Source organism: Pseudonaja textilis, chromosome 3 (genome assembly GCF_049901715.1).
Source record: "Pseudonaja textilis isolate UNSWEBS1 chromosome 3, rPseTex1.2, whole genome shotgun sequence".
Classification (NCBI taxonomy): domain Eukaryota; kingdom Metazoa; phylum Chordata; class Lepidosauria; order Squamata; family Elapidae; genus Pseudonaja; species Pseudonaja textilis.
Window position 1 is genome coordinate 61,399,476 of NC_141992.1, and position 19,907 is coordinate 61,419,382.

The window sequence follows — 19,907 nt, forward strand, 5'->3', positions numbered from 1 at the left end:
GCACTTATGCACACCCCTTACAGACCTCTTAGGAATGGGGTGAGGTCAATAGTGGATAGTTTGAGGTTCAAGTTTTGGGGGTTAGAGGATGTAACAGAGTCAGGTAGTGCATTCCCAGGCATTGACCACTCTGTTGCTGAAGTCGTACTTTCTGCAATCAAGTTTGGAGCGGTTAACGTTTGAGTTTGTATTGTTTTTATCTGTTTCCTAGTACGATTTGATTGCTTATTAGTAACCTTTGACTATCACTAAGTGTTATATCTTATGATTCTTGATGAACAGCAACAGAGTGGTCAATGTCTGGAATACTCTACCCAACTCTGTAGTTTCTTCCCCAAACCCCAAAAACTTTAACCTTAGACTGTCTACTATTGACCTCACCCCTTTCCTAAGAGGTCTCTAGGGGGTGTGCATAAGTGCACCAACGTGCCTACCGTCCCTGTCCTATTGTTTCTTTTATTTTTCTTTTATTTTTCTTATATGTACCCATTTCATGTGTTCATAACTATGTATACACTTATACTTATTATCTTGTAAACAATTGACAAATCAAATCAAAGCAAAGCAAATCAAATCAAATAAATAAATAAATAATAAATAAATAAATAAATAAATAAACAAAACGTAATTTCCTTGCTTTATGTACACCGAGAGCATATACACCAAAGACAAATTCCTTGTGTGTCCAGTCACACTTGCCCAATAAAGAATTCTATCCTACTCTCGCCTCGTCTATTCTCGGGATCCAGACTGCCGTGCCAACTTTCACTAACTACGAGGAGTTAGCCACAAAAAAAGCGCCGAGCTCCCACCCACCCACCCACCCCACTCCCTCCCTCCTTCTCTCTCCTTCCCTCTCCTTGACTGAAACCCAGCCACTCGGCCACTAAAGAGGGGTCTCCAACCTTGGCAACTTGAAGCCTGGAGGACCAACTCTCAGAATTCTGGAAGCTGAAGACGTGGCACGGCTCCGGCGGCAGATCGCGCACTCTGGACTGCTTTAGTGCAGTCCGGCCTCCGGCTTCAAGTTGCCAAGGTTGGAGACCCCTCCACTAAAGCAGTCCAGAGTGCGCGATCTGCCGCCGGAGCTGTCCCACGGTCTTCTGATTTGAAGTAACTCCTCCCAGGAGGGGCGGGCACCGGCGGATGGCTGGCTGGCTCTCCTTTTCCGCCACCGGGAAGTGAAGGTATCTAGACCGTCATGGTGACCGGGGCGCTGCTCTTTTCTTCCTTCTCCCGCTTCCGGAGGGCTTGGCTCCCGCCTCTTCTCCTCGGACCCCGAAGGAGCTACAGCCAAGAAGACGATGCGCTCTCCCAGTACTTGCACCGTAGCATCGTCCCCACTATGCATTATCAGAAGAGCCTGCCCCGGTAAGGAAGCGCCTCTCCTTGGAGACTGGGGTGAAATAGCAGGAGTGCTTGGTCTCTGGTCCCCCGGGGCTATCCTCCTGTGGCCCGTCGGCTTCGATCCCCTCCCCTCCCCCAGCTTTGCTTGTTGCTGTCCTTCGATTGCCCATCTGAAGTGGCCTTTGATCCTCGCGTCCAGGTCCCTCCCCTCTTTCAAATAGGAAGTTATGGCACAAGTCAGTTGTGCTTCCCTCACTCAGAACAGAAGCTTGTATAGGCTTGAGTCGCACGCGAAAGCTCCCTATATCCAATTAAGACAGGGGTCTTCAAACTTGACAGCTTTAAGACTTCAACTCCCAGAATTCCTCCTCCAGTCATGTTAGTTCAGGAATTCTGGGAGTTGAAGTCCACCAGTCTTAAACTTGCTTAAGTTTGAAGACCCTTGAATTAAGATTTCCTTAGAAATTCATTGACACAAACTCCTCAAAGAGCAGCCATCACCTTGTCCCAAAGGTGCTTTTTTTTTTTTTTTTTAACAAAAGGTAAACTGGACTTTCCCTGACTTTTGTCTTTCCTTTGAAAACGTTTGGCTTCTTGTCCACTCTTTCTATTCCCCATCCAAGCTTCTTGGATGAGAAACGTTTTCAAAGGAAAAGGGAAACCCACCCACCCACCCACCCCTGCCCCGAAAGTCCAGTTATCTCTTGGAAGCAGCACCCCTTTCCGTCTTCAAAGAACGCATCATTGGTTCCATTCCATAACTGGTCTCTGTGGGGAAGCAGGCTTGTGGTTCATAAGAGTCTGCTGGAAAAGTGCAGTGATTTGATGGATTTCTTCCTTTGGGAATCAAGGAGCATTGGCCAATTGCCTTCTTAAGGTGAACTTGGAGAGGAGAGAAGTTTGGACAAATGGATTTAGCCATCATCTGAACTTGATCTGTAGGATAAGTGGGGCTTTTTGTTTTTGCCTTATTAGGAAGCCCCTGCCCACCTTGTGGCTCATCCTATGGTCTGATATGTTGGATGACTGATGAAGATTGCCCTCCACTTTAGGGAACAGCTTCTGTCACCCCACCTAATGGATCAGGTAGTGTTCCCAATAACATAGGAGAGTCCCTACTTTGATCCACTGTAGAGCTTGATTCATGGCTGCAGATTGTTGAATAAAGGTGATCTGCTTACCAGCTGAGCAAGGCAGTGTAGAAAGAAAAATCTCTCCCCTAATAGGTAAATTGCTGTGCGGGATGGTATAGTTGCCTTCACCCTCCTTCCATGTAAACAGTTGATAGCAGCCAATAGGATCCCAGTCCTTGCTGAGTCACCATTATACTCCCTGCTAAAGTGCTGCATTCATGTATACTATACAGTAAAAGCCTTTGAACAAGATGGTGCTCTGCAGAAATCCATAAGGAATACCTCTTTGCAGAACACTATTTACATGGAAATTAGTCATGCTTATGTTTTCTGAACTTAAGTATAAATGTAAAACTACATGTATATCATTTTTGAACCCAGAAGTCTGATAAGTTGCCAGGAATTCAAAGCTGCACAGGATGCCAGTTCATCAGGGGCAGTGGACACGTTCTAAGTATTTGTGTGTTAGCTGTTTATCCTCATTATGGATAAGTTTGGACATAAATAAATAAATCCATCCATTCTTGTTTACTCATACTTATAACTCATACAAATTATTTTTTGAAGTTATTAATCTGAGGCAGCAATATTAAACTTTTGTAAATACAGTCTAAATAACGTGTGACCTCAGAACAAATATTTAATTTGTCTAAATAGCTGGATTGTGCTGATGCTAAGATATTCTGTAAACTCATGAGAGGACAGGAATTAATTTCATTTTTGCACAACAAACTCTAGACATGCCAAGAGGTAGTATGGATCTCTCGTTTAATTCCATTCCAGATTAAGAGAATGTTCAGCAATTGGATTGCTCACAAGAATATTTTAGGATGGTGAATTGAGAGTTACTATATCCTAAATTACAGCACAAGAAAGAGCTCAAAATGAGAAAGGGAAAATGCAAGAGCTTCATTACAGTTGGTAATGAAAGAAGACCAGAATAAAATATGGTATGTGGGTGAAAGGGTAGTGCTAAAAGCAGGACATGATTCTCATCATTGCTATTCAGAGTTAAATATGTATACATTTTTAAAAAATTTGTTGTGCTTTCAAGCCAGTTTTTCACTCCTGGCAACTGCCCAGACTAGTCCCTAGGTTTTCAAGAACTGACTCTATGTATCTATGTAATTGTTACTTAATGCCTTTGTACCTATTTGGTTGACTTTATGCATTGTTCATTTCTAAATCGAGAGCCAGTTTGTAGAGATTAATGCACCAAGCTAGAAACCAGGAGCTCTGAGTTTCTAGTCCTGCCTTAGCGGCAGTTGGTGGCAGCAGTTGGGTGACCTTGAGACAGTCACTCTTTCTCAGCTCTAGGAAGGAGGCAATGGCAAAACCACTACCAAAAATGTTGCCAAGAAAATTTCAGGGACTAGTCCAAGCAGTCACCAAGAGTGAACAATAACTTGAAGGGGAAACCTTTAAAAATCAGCTGATTTAGGATTATTCTATTAAGGTCAAAGTGTACTATTTAGTTGTCTAAATAACAGTGAATTCAACCATGCATACTTTGTAACTTTTTTTTGTTTGTTTACTGCTCCTGCTAACCTACATATAGGTTACAGTGGCAAAAGAGATAGAGATCATCCAATATGCCTTAAATATTAACTTAAATGTTGATCTGGAAGCATTTGAGCCAGGTGTACAGTATTAATTTCCCTCCTCCTATTTTCCATTCCCCAGTTGTTAATACACAACAGTATGCAACTGTTTTTGTTTAGTTACCATGCTCAATGCTCACTGGTTTATTTGGGGGATTGGAGTTTATTTATGCATTGTACTTCTGCAGAAATATTGAAACAATTATTTTAAGTCTGAAGGGCATTTTTCCATGTAAGAATTTCTTTATTACAGGTTCTGGTTAATAGAATCTCTCTTTAACTTTCTGTATTAATTTGCTTGTTTCAGAATAGCTGAATGCTTGATACAAAAATGCCTTGACTTACATTTTACCTAAGGCTTAATCTATCTGAGGGTTGTATTAACAAATTATGCATAGATATAAAGTCAGAGTAAATGTCAGAGCTACTTTGGGGCTTGTGTTTAACTTAAAAACTGCTTGACCATTTAATCTATCAATATGTTTTTCTTGGCAGTTTGTGATAATATATTTTAACCTCACAGATTCAATATTTTATTCCTCTTGTTATTAGTTTGCCCATTCCAAAACTTGAAGATACAATTAGAAGATACCTGAGTGCTCAGAAACCTCTTTTGGATGATGATCAATTCAGGTAGGATCAAGCTTTCGCCTCTCTGATATCATGTCCAGGTACCTTTCTCAGCCTGGTTGCCCTGCAGATGGGCTGCATTATAGCTCCCATTCTCGTGACTATTGTTTGCTGACTGTACTATCTAGGCCAGGGTTATCAAACTCAATTTCATGGAGGGCCGCATCGGAGTTGTGTTTGACCTCGAGGGGTGGCATTGAGGGCATGGTTGGGGGCATGGCCATGGTTGATGTGGCCAGCTCGATATCACTCATCAAGATTTCTTTTTTCAGCCATGACAGCCTCCTGCAGCCCTTTGCCAGTGAAAACGGAGCTGCCCAAGCTTCATTTTTGCTGGCAGTGGCACCATGGGTTGGTCCTTCGTTGTTTCCCAGGTGGCCCTCTCCGCCAGTTCGAAGCACCCCTTGGGTCAGATCTGGCCTGCAGGCCTTGAGTTTGACACCCCCCCTCCCCGATCCAGGCAGTCTCAAGAAAGCCTCCTAGATAATGCTGAAGGAAACTTCTCTTTTCAGAACAGTTAACTCAAATGCAGATCGAAATAGCACTTATACTTTTATATCACCCAATAGTACTTTAGAGCACTCTCCGGCCATTTTACGATGTCAGCATATTGCCCCCAAGAAACTGGGTTCTCATTTTATTGACCGGAAGGATGGAAGGCTGAGTCAACCTTGATCAAATTCCAGGCTGCGGGCAGATAGAATGCCTGCAATGCTGCATTCTAACCATTATGCCACCAAGGCTCCTGCAATGTGGAAGCGATGACACTTTTTAATTACCATACATAGGTAGGAATTTCACAGGGATACAGGAGGAAGGGAGTGGGGTCACAGTCATACCTACTGAGTAGGCCAGACCAGAAATTCCAATTCCACCAGAAGGCTAAAACCACATTGATTGAGATTGGCCCTAGTAACAGACTCTAGCAAATCTGATTGTGCTCTTCCTCTTCCTCTTCCTTTTACTAGAATTTGGACACATCTGGCTGAGCCTTTTCAAAATGTCCTCATGGTTCTGGATTTAAAACATGTTTTAGCCTCCTTTGCCTAGACAATAGTTGCTGCATTTCATAGTCAAGGTCATCTTCTTTATTCTCTACAATAGATCAGGTTAGCAGAGCCTTATTATTCGGCAGCATACTTCATATTTTCACCCAAGGAGTTGTATATATCAGAGAGATACACTAAAATTCTTTCTCTGTTTCTTTTTTAAATTTAGGAAAACCGAACAACTTGCTGGCAATTTTGAAAATGGCATTGGTAGAGAATTGAACAATCATTTGGTTGCAAAGGACAAACAAAACAAACATACAAGCTATATTTCAGGTAGGAAAATTCTTGTGAAATATTGCTTACATTCCTGCTGCCTTTTCCTCAAACTGCTCAATTAAGAATCGGTTCTAACCTGACAGGGAGCAGAAAATGGGTCTTCCTTTTCATTAACTTGGGCTGAAGCCACAGGTCCAGAAGTGGCTTTTTTTTTAAACAAATTTTATTAATTTTCAAAGAGAGTACACAAACAAAACATAAGACATAAGAACATAAAACATCTTTTCTAACAACTACTTAACAAAACAAATAAGACATCTCATTTAAGTACAATATAGTTCCAAATTATCACGTTTCCACACACAATTTAATATGCATCTTATATATTCAACTTCATATCTTATTACTGTTTTCCATCTTCTCACTGTTTCTTCCTTTATTTCTGCAGAACTGGCTTTGATGTTTGTTTACATCTTTAAACGGTTAATGTTTCCTTTAGGAGTGTGCATGACATGGAAAGTATGCTTCTTTTCAAACCAGGAACAAATATGTGTGTTCCAAAACTTTTGTTGAGCTCTTTCAGTTCATCCAGTTCAGCAAAACCAACAGCTGAAAGGTTTTGGTTCTTCCAGGTTTCAAGACAAAACTAAATCTGGAGGGATCCTGGAGCAATTTAGTGCAGTGAATAGACCAAATTATACAGATTACCTCTTCTCTCCATTCCTTGCCTTAATAGCTCACAGGATGCCATATTCTCCTGGCACGCCCCGTTTCCCCTTCCCTCCCTCCCTCCTCTCCTTTCACGCACTTCATAACCTATCTTGCTCACTGTGGTCTTCCCAGTTTCTTTTCTCCCCTCACCAATGCTGATGTCCTTGGATGTTCCTCACTGTTACCTCCTCTAACCTTTTCTACACAGAACAATCATATTTATAGTCTGGACAAAACATTCAAAGCATTCGTCTCAGTTTGGGCTGTCAGAAACATCTGTTCCACACATAAAATTTGTTGAGTCGAAGCTGAATGTGTGTCCTCACAAGGGTTGGGTTGGAATTCGTCTTATGCCGCAAGCCTGGACCCACAAAATAATTTCCAAGAGGACCTATAAGATACATTAGATTTCTTGTTCTGAATTTAGAGAATGGAAGAGAATACAGTGGATTGATAGAACAAGTGTCTCTTTTCCATATAGAATGTGCCAGGTTCAACTCTTAGCATCTCTAGGGTGATCTAATTAATTACCACAGTTACCTTTTATTTACTTGACTACTCTTCAAGTAGTGAAGGAAGAAATGAGAAGGAAAGGGTTTTTTTTTTACTGCAGATAAAAATGTTATTTTATTGATTATAGTAGTGGTTTTAAAAGTGGAGGGAATTTGGACCTAGCTTGGGGCTAATGGAACAATTTGTAACTGCTTGGGAGTTGAGAATCCAGGCTGCTGCTGCAAAGATGCTTGTATAAAACAATAGAACCTTGGCTTTGTGTGTGTGTGTGTGTGTGTGTTTCTGTGGGCAGTGAAATTATTTGAGGTAAGAAAATTGAGAAATTGGCTCAAACAATTGATGAACCACTGTATAATTTTCACGTATTGCCAATTCCATATGCTATTCTGAGAAATAAAATATACCGTCTGTAGCAAAAGAGTGATCATAGTGACTTAATGACCATTACCAACAAAATATTAATCTATTGCAGGCTGCTAAACTTTTATGGTTTGGGAAAAAAGAACAGTCAGGATGAGTTAAAGAAAAGGAAACTTACTTCAGCAGATGGAAGAATACCAGAACATAAAGAAAGGAGACAGCAAAAATAAGACAAAAATAAAATAAAATAGAAGAACAGCAAGGAAGAGAACATTTATAGAATTTAGATTAGTGAACTTAATTTACAGGTAATTCTTGACTTATGACTGTTTTTTTAACAAGGGCTCAAAGTTACGACGGCCTTGGAAAAAGTGACTAATGACCTGTACTTGCACTTACAAACCTTGCACGACCCCTTGGTCACGAGATTGCAACTTCAGCACTTGGCAACAGGCTCACATTTATGACCGACTGCAGAGTCCTGCAGTGTCATGAACAGGATTTGTAACCTTCCCAGATAGCTTTTGATAAGCAAAGTCAAGTGGGAAAACCAGATTTCCTTAACAACTGATCATGGGATCATATGATTATGTGATCATGAATTGTGATTTTTCTTTTTGCTGATTTCTGGCCAAAAATGCCCATCGGATTTGCTTAACAACTGCATGATCTATTTAATGACTGCCATAAAAATTATCGTAAAATTGGGTCTAACTTGACGCATGACTCCAGTGACTTAGAATGGAAATTCAGGTCTCAATTACAGTTGTATTTATTCAGCCTCTCTGCCTCCTATGTTTTCCTCTTCTTACATGTATGATGTTGGCATCTGAAAATATACCGGTACTCCTTGAGTTATGAGAGGAATGAAGAGGCTCATAATGGTCATGTGCTCAATCCAATTTTACAATCTTTTTTGCAATGGTTTGTTAAGAGAATGCTATGGTCATTAAAGGGGGACGCAGTGTTTCAGTGGCTAAGAGGCTGAGCTTGTCGATCAGAAAGGTTGGCAATTCAGCAGTTCGAATCCCTAGCACCGCGTAATGGAGCGAGCTTCTGTTACTTGTCCCAGCTTCTGCCAACCTAGCAGTTTGAAAGCACATAAAAAATGCAAGTAGAAAAATAGGGACCAATTTGGTGGGAAGGTAACCGTGCTTCATGAACCTTCGGCATTTAGTCATGCTGGCCACAAGACCATGGAGATGTCTTCAGACAGCGCTGGCTCTTCAGCTTTGTAATGGAGATGAGCACCACCCCCTAGAGCTGGAAATGACTAGCACATATGTGTAATGACTAGCACATATGTGCATATGTGCTTTACCTTTATGGTCATTAAGCAAACCCTCGAGCCTAGGATAGCAGAATGTTTTTGTATACCACACACCCGTAATTGGTATAAAACTCACCATACTCGACTCTATTCTATTTCTCAGTTCTTGCTGAATCCATTAGTAAAATAGTGACTCATTACACAGAACATAATCAAGACTCTGAATTAAATCATTGTGAATTTAAAATGCTATCTACCTCATGCTCTTTGCTTGAATAGACTGAGAAATGATTAGGCATTAAAACTTAGCCAAATTATAATCTTTCCTCTGAGTGAAAGAACAAAATGTGCAGAAGCAAAATATGCATGCTACTGAAGTCATATAGAAACAGAGAGAATTATACCATTGTTTCCCTCCCCATGTGGCCTATTTTTCTTCTATCTGAAATATGCTGAACGATTTGTTATTTGTTTAAATGAAATTTAGGAAGATAGTAGTGAAGTAGCTCTCCGTTGTTTCTGTGGACAATTAATAAAATCAGCCTAGTAATGTTGATTGAGAGTAGATGGTTACTTACAAGTGGAATATAAGTGGAAAATCCAACCTAATTCTTTCAAATCAAAATCATACAAACTTGCTCGGTTCTGTTTCATAGTGCTAATTCTGTCTGTTCTAAATTGGAGCAGATGTTTCTCTCCCAGGAAAAAAATATCTGTTGCAAACTGCCTGGCATTATGAAGGACAGTAAACAATCAGCTCCATCCAGTAGCCCCGACTCTACCCCAAATTAAAGGATTACAGGATCATAAAAAGGGTGTTAATGACACTTTGAATTTATACGGTTGCCTCTTAATTTCAGGTCCTTGGTTTGACATGTATCTTCGGGCACGGGAACCCATTATTCTCAACTTCAATCCATTCATGGCTTTCAGTCCCGACCCCAAACCTGAATACAACAATCAGCTTGTGAAGGCCACCAACCTGACTGTTGCTGCTTTACGTTTCTTGAAGACTCTCAGGGCAGGCATCTTAGAACCAGAGGTGTTTCATTTGAACCCATCCAAGAGCGACACTCCAGGGTTCAAAAAGCTTATTAGATTTGTACCTCCTTCCCTCTCATGGTTTGGTGCCTATATGGTGAATGCCTACCCACTAGATATGTCACAGTACTTCAGACTTTTCAATTCCTCCCGGCTGCCTCAACCCAAGAAAGATGAGTTGTTTACAGATGAGCATGCCAGGCATTTACTGGTGCTTAGAAATGGCCACTTCTATGTGTTCGATGTGATAGACCAAAATGGCAGCATAGTGAAACCATCGGAGATTCAAGCCCATTTAAAATTCATTCTTTCAGACAATGCGCCAGTTCCAGCATTTCCTCTTGCTTTTCTAACTACTGAAAATCGGGACACCTGGGCGACTCTGAGGCAGGAACTCCTTGACAATGGCAACAGGGAGACCTTAAGGAAAGTGGATTCGGCCATATTCTGCCTGTGCCTTGATGATTTCCCAATTAAAGATCTCGATCATTTGTCTCATACTATGCTCCATGGCGATGGCACCAATAGGTGGTACGACAAATCATTTAACCTTATTTTAGCGAAAGATGGCTCTGCGGCCATTCACTTTGAGCATGCTTGGGGAGATGGTGTGGCTGTGCTTAGGTTCCAAAACGAAGTCTTTAAACACAGCACCGAGACGCCTGTCATTACTCCTCAGTCTCTGCCGGCTGCCTGTGATTCGCACGGAGCTGTAGAGAAGCTGAATTTCAAACTGAACGATGCCTTAAAAGAAGGAATTACCAAAGCCAAGCAAAAGTTTGACGCCACTGTGAAAACACTGACGCTGAAGTCCTTCCAGTTTGAAAGAGGAGGCAAGGAATTCATAAAGACCCAGAAGCTGAGTCCCGATGCCGTAGTCCAGCTTGCCTTCCAGATGGCTTTTCTTAGGCAATATGGACAGACAGTTGCCACCTATGAATCTTGTAGTACAGCAGCATTCAAACATGGTCGCACCGAGACAATCCGGCCTGCTTCGATTTACACAAAGGCATGCGCAGAGGCACTAGTCAAGAGGCCGTCCAAGCACAGCACTGTGGAGCTACGCCAGATGATCACAGAGTGCTCCACGTATCACAGTCAACTCACAAAGGAAGCTGCTATGGGTTAGTGATCTTCCTCCTTGCTTTCGGTTATATTGATGGCACTCCTTTTCTTAACATGGAGTTTCCAATGGATAACTGGTGTTCACAAGTGTGTGGGGAGCAATATAATTTTTTTAGCAGTTTAATCCAATTTCAAAATGTCATTTAGACATGTTGAGTTCATTGATTCAGTCATTGGTTCATTCATTCAGTATAGATGCTGCCTGATTCCATAGGAGGCTCATGACAATAGAGTTATAAACCAAGATTACAAAATACTTCAGTATAGTATTTTGAGAAGTAAAGGTTATGCAAACTGGCAGCATGACCACCTCACTACCTATTTGGACTTCTCCAGGTTCAGTCCAACATACAACTGCCTTCGAAGACTATCCTGAAGCTACCACTGCTTCAGTACAGAACCGCTTATGTGTTATCTGGCACACAACACCTAAGGCTTAATTGGTAATTCTAAGGACCATAATTGGAACTGACAACTTGGTTATTAAGAGAAGTCACATTGCAACTGTGCTTATAGCAATAGCACATAGACTTATATACCGCTTTATAGTGCTTTACAGCCCTCTCTAAGCAGTTTACAGAGTCAGCATATTGCCACCAACAATTTGGGTCCTCATTTTACCCACCTTGAAAGGATGGAAGGTTGAGTCAACCTTGAGCCTGGTGAGATTTGAACTGCCAAACTGCAGTCAGCTGGTAGTCAGCAGAAGTAGCCTGCAGTACTGTACTCTAACCACTGCACTACCATGGCTCATGAACTTACTTCAGTTTTTCTTGGCTTTGTAGACCTATGAAGATCATAAATGCAAGGGTTGGTTGCAAAGTTTTCATTACTGTTATAGCTGTGAAAGTTGTTAAGCAAGGCAGTTGCTAAATGAGGATTACCCATATTGATTTTGAAGGCTCTGTACCACCTGTCAGGAGGTGTAATTCAAAGTGCTGGTTGTGTCCTATGTATAAAGCCCTTTATGATTGACACTAAGGTGTGTTCAGGAACTCCCTTTCCAGTTGAGATTGACCCATGTTGATATATTCATCTTGGAAGAAACTGCTTATGGTGCCCCACCTTATAAAAGTCGGGGCGTGTATGGATGGGACTAAGAACAGGAAGTGCTCATTTTTCAGTGATGGCGGCAGTGCTTTGGAGTATCTTCCTTCTGGAACTGACACCATTGCTAGTAGCTTTTTGGGAAACAGGTTAAAACTGAATTATTGTGAAATAATAACCTCTGGGAAGTTAATAAATATTTCTTTATAAAATGCATACAGTACTTTGAACCAAGCAATTTAACTATATATCATAGATATATAATAAAAATAAAACAATTAAAAATAAGCAATATATTAAAATAGTAAATCTAAATCCCACATGATTTTAGAATCAGTACTGAAACTCCCTATGGAAAAATAAGACTCTTTATGATTTTTAGAAAGCAAAGGATGTTGCCTGTATTTTATTGCTGCTTCTTTAATTTTTATATACTGGCATCCTTACCAGAAGCATATTAATCATCATACTGATGCTGCCGCTTAGCACCAGCAGTCACTGGGATATTAATTGAATAACATTTCAGATGGCATAACGCCTCCTGGGCATTGAAAGAGATTAATTATCAATAGCAATAGCACTTAGACTTATATACAGCTTCATAGTATTTTACAGACCCCTCTAAGCAATTTATAGTCATCAAATTGCCCCCAACAATCTGGCTCCTCATTTTACTGACTTCGGAAGGATGAGTCAACCTTGAGCAGGTCAGAACCAAATTGCTGAACTGCTGGCAGTCAGCAGAAGTAGCCTGCAATACTGCACTGCGTCATCACGGCTCTTATGTAGTGATGGAACTATTTAAATAAAGTATTTTAATACTTATTTAAATAAGATTGCATAACCTGTTGTTTTTTTTTTACAATAGTTTTCATTTTGTGAAACAAGATGTCATGTTTGACTTTGGAAGTGGCATAAAATATGATTCAGACACAAGTAATGACTTTTCCACTGTTGTATTTTTCTTGACAGGTCAGGGATTTGATCGTCACCTTTATGCACTGCGGTGTGAAGCAGAATCCCAAGGAATTTCTTTTCCAGATCTTTACAAGGACCAAGCTTATGCTCTAATTAACCACAACATTCTCTCCACAAGTACGGAGCAGCTCCGCCGTGTTGCTGGGTGGATTTGGGCCGGTGGTGCCTGATGGATTTGGCATAGCTTATGCTATACAAGATAACTGGATCGGGTGCAACATTTCTGCTTATCCATCTAGGAATGCACCAGAATTCCTGCAGTGTGTGCACAAGTCACTGGATGATATTTTTGATGTTTTAGAAGGGAAACAAATTAGTAATTAAGATAAAACAGCACTGGTTTTCTTAAATGTGTGACATAACAAACTTCCTTTGGCTCAAAGTTAATGTTTTAGCTGGACTATGACCTTTTTATCCTTTTAAAAATAACAGATTAAGATCTGGAGAAAAAAAAGAATGTAAATAGGGTTAAAGAGCCGGTCCACTGGATTTTTACATTTGCCATGACTAAGTTGTTACGCTGATTTTAATGCCTGTTCTCCAAATATAATTAAGAGTAGCTCCAACTCAGAGTGTAAATGAACTTCCAATTGTAAACAGTGCTGTCTTTATTATCAGCCAACAGAAGCTCTTGAAGTTTAAGACTGATACATTGCTGAATATTCATTCAGTCTTTGCTAATGTATGTATTTGATTAATTTTTAAAAATATATGTACTAACCATCAAATATAGGAATAATGCTTGGGTTACATTTAGATAGCAACACCCTTTTGCGATACCTTGTGTTAAAAGACAACCCAATATTATAGATTTTTTTTGTAAAAGGAAAGAAACCTTGACTAGCATGCTCATTGGAGCAGAAATATTCACAGCCTTCTAGAGCTCTGCCTTGGGACACTCAAGTGAATCTTTTGGAATCCTTACAAGAAACAACTACAAGAATGTTCAATAAGGCACACAGAAAATTTACCCAAGAAGAAAAAAAATCCTGAATGTAAAATGGAGGATTTTTCTCCATCTAATCTCTCCCTTCCCCAAAGATGGAAGTAAATGGAGAAAAATAATACTCACGGGCAAAAATCTTGTAAAAATGCCCATTTTCTGTGCCTAGTAAACCAAAGTTAACAACTGCAGATAAAAGATAGAATTGCACAATTAGAAAAGAAAGCTGAGACACTAATCACCAGGTATTATCAGGTCCACCCTGCTGTTCATTGTAACTGAAAATATGATACAGGATGCCCACTGTGTAGAAAAATAAATCTTTCTCCAAATACATGGGGTTAAACGGCACACACGCAGGAATAACATTTAACACCTGTATTTGCTCTGAAAGCTTAAAAGGAAGATAATGCAGGTAGTCCTTGACTTACAACCACATGGGGGGCAGGATTTCCATTGTTAAGCAAGAAAGTTGTTAAATGACGCACACTGTTTTTTTGCTATGGTTAAGCACTTACTGCAGTTGTTAAGTGAATCATATAGTCCTTAACTGAAGCCGGCTAGGAAGGTTGCAAATGGTAATCACATGATCTTAAGATGCCGCAACCCTCATAAATACATGCCAGATGCCAACATCCAAATTTTGACTACATGACTATGACGGGGATCCTGTGATGGCTGTAAGTGTGAGGACCAGTCACAAGTCACTTTTTTTCAGTGCTGTTGTAACTTCAAACGGTCATTAAATGAATGGTTGTTAAGGACTACCTGAACTACCAGTCTGGTTGAGCTTCCAGCTGAAATGTATTCTGAAAATTTCCTGTTGAATAAATGTGACACATTTTGTGTATGTCTATGGAGATTCTCAGTCATCCAGGTCTTGGTTATCCAAAGGTGCTTTTTCAAGAGGCAACTGGATTTCCTGGTTTTTCTTTGAAGATGTTTTGCTTCTCATCCAAGAAGCTTGGTACTACTATAAATGGGTACTACTTTGATGGTCATGCTAGCAACAATTGGATAACCTTTGGATAGCACTGGCTCAATGGCCTTGAAACAGATGAGTACCACCTCCTATAGTCAGCAATGACTAGTGGAGGGAAATCCTCAGGGACTCTTTTACCTTTACCTCTCTTCATTTATAGTACATTTAAGAGTCAGCCCCACCCTTAACAATTCATCATTAAATATGCAATAAAGTATATTTAACTTAGAAGCGTCCCACACATTGTTTTATTTCTAAGATACTCGGAATACTCTCAGTAAATTAAATGGATGTCTATTTGTAGACTGGCTTGTTCCAAGATAAGGACTGTTATTTGGGTATTTGTGTTAATGTACATATTTTTTCAGACAATAAAAAAGTAACAGCATGAATTTGGGCAAAAAATATCAAAAGTAATGGTTTTATTTTGACTTTTGTGGATACAATTTAAATGACTTCACTTTATGGAAAATTACTGTTTTGCCATAGGAGTTAACATTTGACAAACTTATAGGTAACTTCATAGATGCCAACGGATTCCTTTATTTTTTCATCATAGTCATTCCAGTCCTGTAGAGTGAAACATGCCATCTTAGCTCTAAACAAACTTTAATGGAAATACAATATTATTTCCAGTTAAACTGTAGGCAGCTGCTTGGAGGTTAGCCTGTATTTCAGCAACAATCTTCCCTGCCACATTTCTGGTATGGATAATTTAATTTTTAAACTATGATTTCAGCATGAAGATCCTGTTCTAACATAATGGAAAGGCATCAGTCTAGAAGGGTCTAATATAAAATATATATTACATCCTTGGCCATTTAAGAATTGTCCTGCTTGCCCGGTCTTCCTTAATTTCTCGTTTAAAAGCTGCAATTCATCAGCATAACTTGGATAGCTGTAAAACTGGACCAGGATATTTTGTGAGGAATAACTATTAATCCTTAGATTCAGTTTCCTACAGATTGGCGCTACCTTCAAATACCAATAACAGGAAACAGAAATAAGAGAAAGGAATATCTCTTCCTTTGGCCACTATGAGAATGTTGATCTAAGGTGGACCTTCGGTGGTCCAGCAGCACTAATCTTATATTAGCCTGTTTTAAGATTTGTACCCTATAGACCACAAGGTTCTTTGAACCAAAATGTGAAGACTCTTACCTTTTCCAGTAAGTTGATTTCATCGAAAGATGTGCCAGACTCAGCACCATTTGCGGCAAACCCTGCCTACAAATAATGTAAAAGCACCTGTTAGAGACACATTAGATCTGAGCTAAAATACCGTCCTTTATTTGCATCTATGCAGCTACAACACCTGTACTGGATCAGAATTCCTGACTGATTTAACACCAACCCTTCATCCAAACAAGTTCAGCAGCTTCACTGCTACAGGTGAGCAATAAAGCCATAATCAAGAATTCCAAAGTTAAGGTACCTAACAATGTTTTCCCTATCATGCGATTCTAATTATGTATGCTTAAGTTTGCATAGAACAAACTTCACATTAATGTTTAGGTGCAAACTTACCAGCTGTTAACTCTTTATCCTGTGGTTGTATGAACTAGCGCCAAAAGAAACTGTGTGCTGAAGAACAAATTATTTGGATTTAATAGGCAAGCCTTTCAAAAAGGAGACGCTTGAGAACTTGCCTGTGGTTGAAAATCCACGGGTTCAAGGCCACGGCACTCAAATTCCACTATTGTCTTAAAGGTCTCACTGTCTTCGGCCTAGAATTCAGTCAAAAGAATATTTAGCTTTTTTTTTTAAACAAAGGAATAAAGACAAGCGGGAAGAAACTGAACATGTTTCCTAAATTGTTATATTCCATAAAGACACAGTGTAATATTACAAGTAATATAATTTCTAACATTTGTAAATCTCTAGAGAAACGTCCGATTAAAGTAGGGAAACATTCAAGCATGAATGACAGATAAATAATCACAAGTGCCTATTTAAATTGCTGCCTTTAGGAATTTCTGCTAAAAGTTCACCCTTTCCACAAAATACAAATAAAACAAACTTACATTATAAGGCTTAATTGTCTGACTTAAGATATCTGAAAAGAAAAAAGAAACACATATCATTGAAACAAAGAGAGGTATAACTCACAGGCTATAAAAATATTCAGATTTGAATGGATTCAGGGTCAGTCATGTGCTAGACTTCACCTTTAAAATTTAGTTTTAAATGTTTAAGCACTGTGTCATGACTAGGTGCATCTCAGCAAGTCATAGCTTGAGGCCTTCCTAATCAGGCTCCAAAGGTTGTGACATATTTGGGCCAGTTTTATTCTACGAGGAATGCAGAACATATACATTTTCTATTTTATGCATTACATAAAATGTCTTTCCCCCCCATTGCCACTGCCAGCAGCAACCAATTTTCAGGCTAACCCATCTTTTCACAATAGAGATCTGCAGGCATTTTTTAATTTTTGTTTGGCACAGCTTGTTTTAGCGAGAAGATTATTTCTGTCTCCACTCTGTAAAAGATGTATAGGGAATTATAGAGGGGAGTGGGAGGAATGCTTTCCTATTAGTTTAATACAGTATCGTAGCCTGAGTTCTCCATCGAGGGCAGGGGTATCCGATCGTGGCAACTTTAAGACTTGTGGACTTTAATTCCTAGAAATTGAAGTTGAATTCACCTTGCTGGGGAATTCTGGGAGTTGAAATCCATGGGTCTTAAAGTTGCCAAGGTTGGATATCTGTGATCTAGGAGATAGATGTATAAAAATCCCCTTACCTATGGAGTTTTCTCGGGAGCACAGCTTGCATTTCTGCACCATTGTGGCACTTCCCCGTCCTCCTTTGAGAGGATGGCTGTCCTAAACAGAATTTCAAAAGAAAACATCAGTCACCAATCTCAAGAGCTCCAGTGGAGAGGAGGCTGCAAATTTTTTTTGCTCAAGATACAAATATTCTAATGGGTGTCTTTCTTTTAGATTAAGAATATTATGCAAACAGTTAGCAAAGTTACCAGGGAATACAGTAGTTCACTAACAGAGATATTTTGCTAAACAGCTTCAGCCAAATCAGAGACATTATTAAATACTTTGTTTGAAGAAAAAATTAATTTATATTGCTAATTATGTTCACAATCTTAATTAAGTGATTGAACTATATATCTGACTGTAAAAATATATTGCCAATGGAAACATTGGTATTAAAATAATACAGAATAAGGAATCTTTGCATACAGATATATTTACCCAGGAAATAAATAGAATATCCACATTACTTAGAAAAATGAACAGAATCCTAGAAAAAATGAGAGTGAATACTTGCATACAGTGAAGATTCATATAGTCAACACCCTAGATACAATCTAGAAATTCTAGTTTCCTTGAAATGTTTCGGATGATAGCTCCTGTTACACCTACAAGAATAGGAGCAAGTGACATCATAAACCTCATGGTGCCACTGCCCAAATAATATGAATTGTATGCCATAAATAATTTGCATCATGACCTGCCTGGTGCCAACTATATCTTACGTAATTTGTTTTGAAACTTACCATTAATCGTAGATATTGCCATTTTTCTGAAACCTCATTACAGTTTCCACATTTAAGCTGGAAAATAAAAGGAAATCAAATGCAAACTATATTGAATGGAATCCAACAACACAATAATCAAATGTTTCAATTTAAACATTTAAACACCTGGCTGGAGTGGTTTTGGGGTTTGTGGGCCAAATGATCCCAGGGGAAAAACATTTTTCCTATGAATGGAATGGCTCTCCCCCATCCAGAGATGGCTTACAACTTGGGGGTCTTCCTAGAGTCATAGGTCCCGCTCAATAAGCAAGTGTGGCTTGGAGGGCTTTTGCACAATTATGTCTTCTGTACCAAGTGCATCCATTTCTGGCTTGCAAGGCCCTTCTCAGACACTCATATCTTAACAACCTTCCATTTAAATTTCTGTGGTATCCTTTTATGTAGGAATGCATTTAAAAAACTTTCAGAAGCTGCAGCTAGTACAGAAAGGTCATTTATTGGTATATTCAGACATACTTGGGTGGCACTATTTTGGGATGACTGGATGGTGGGGAATGGAAGCGAAACCATGACCTGGATGACTGAGAATCTCCACAGACATTTAATCATGGCTGGGTGTTGCATTTTGCGAGTGTGTCAGCGCGTTTCCCGAAGACCTACCTTCAGATACCATCGAAAATCCTCCCCCACCGGCCGGAGGTTTGTAATGTTTTCTAAAGTCGCTTTGAACTGCAACCCGATTTTCTGCAAGGAAGAATGTCACCCGAACCGGTTAGAGGCGCTGGGCAGACAATCTCCCGCCAGCCACAAGGCACGCCCGGGCGACCCTCCTCTTACCCCCATGGCCCGGAAAGGGAACGAAAGGAGACGGGCCTCAGGAGAGCCGGGTCGGGCAGAACAGATCACAGATCCCCGCTACCCCCTTCCCACGAACCACGACGCGCGAAACCCCAGAGCTCCCAAAGCGAAATCGTTCGCGGACGCCAAGTGGGCAGGCGCTTCTCAACCTTCGCGAGACTTGACTTTCGCCTGATCGGGGGAACGGAGAGGGGCTGGGCTGCCCTCAAAAGGGATTGGGGATTTATCCCGTTTTTAAGAGACCCGGGTGGTTCACCGAGCCGGTGCCCGGATTCTAGAAGCGATCCTTTCTCTCGATCCACACGCATCCCTAAAGGATCCCGAGGCAGGCGCCTGTTTGTGGAGACCTGGAGCACACCCACATCTTGTTTCCCCATCGGCGCCAGTTTTGTATTCGATTCGCGAGGCTCGATGGCAAAACGAGGCCTCGGTTTACCTCGGCTGCCCCCCCAGCGAAATCGTTTTCGAGGCGGGCATTTTGGGACTATTCTGGAGTTTGGAGACTCGGTCTGCAAAAATTCGGGCGATCAAATGCTGCCGTCTAACGGCAGCTTGAATTTTGGCAACGTGGAAGTGGAAGCCCTGCCAGACCTTCTAGATCC

At 40.3% G+C, this 19,907-nt stretch overlaps 2 protein-coding genes across 4 annotated transcripts; one reads left to right on the plus strand and one right to left on the minus strand.

Moving 5' to 3' along the window:
• The first annotated feature begins 1,126 nt into the window (after window positions 1-1,126).
• CPT2 (carnitine palmitoyltransferase 2) lies at window positions 1,127-15,180 on the plus strand. The gene is given in 6 exon segments (XM_026707112.2): window positions 1,127-1,371; window positions 4,634-4,714; window positions 5,930-6,036; window positions 9,694-10,998; window positions 13,019-13,145; window positions 13,147-15,180. Coding segments are annotated over 6 exon segments (1,992 nt in total). The 5' UTR covers window positions 1,127-1,201; the 3' UTR covers window positions 13,349-15,180.
• Window positions 15,181-15,341: 161 nt separating this feature from the next.
• On the minus strand, window positions 15,342-19,711 carry CZIB (CXXC motif containing zinc binding protein). Of its 3 annotated transcripts, none has more exons than XR_015742874.1 (8): window positions 19,653-19,697; window positions 19,108-19,191; window positions 18,466-18,522; window positions 17,695-17,776; window positions 16,974-17,005; window positions 16,477-16,676; window positions 16,111-16,176; window positions 15,342-15,519 (listed from the first exon to the last, which is right to left on the minus strand). XR_015742874.1 is itself a non-coding variant. In XM_087929935.1 (8 exons), the coding sequence occupies exons 1-8, from the start codon at window positions 19,288-19,290 to the stop codon at window positions 15,442-15,444; spliced, it is 483 nt and encodes a 160-aa protein (XP_087786061.1). In that variant the 5' UTR covers window positions 19,291-19,711; the 3' UTR covers window positions 15,342-15,441. The 3 variants fall into 3 exon arrangements, 2 of the variants coding, with proteins under 2 accessions (XP_087786061.1, XP_087786060.1); XM_087929935.1 differs by having other exon boundaries at window positions 16,111-16,172; window positions 16,595-16,676; window positions 19,285-19,711; XM_087929934.1 differs by having other exon boundaries at window positions 16,111-16,172; window positions 16,595-16,676.
• Window positions 19,712-19,907: the final 196 nt, after the last annotated feature.

What these genes read in the sequence shown, in the direction of transcription:
- CZIB (XM_087929934.1), bottom strand. Translation starts at nt 19,682, where the DNA reads ATGGGGAAACAAGATGTGGGTGTGCTCCAG. An exon ending in ATTTTCGATGGTATCTGAAG is followed by an intron (nt 18,523 to 19,107) that starts GTAGGTCTTCGG and finishes TTTATTTTCCAG; the next exon opens with CTTAAATGTGGAAACTGTAA. An exon ending in GGCAATATCTACGATTAATG is followed by an intron (nt 17,777 to 18,465) that starts GTAAGTTTCAAA and finishes AATTCTGTTTAG; the next exon opens with GACAGCCATCCTCTCAAAGG.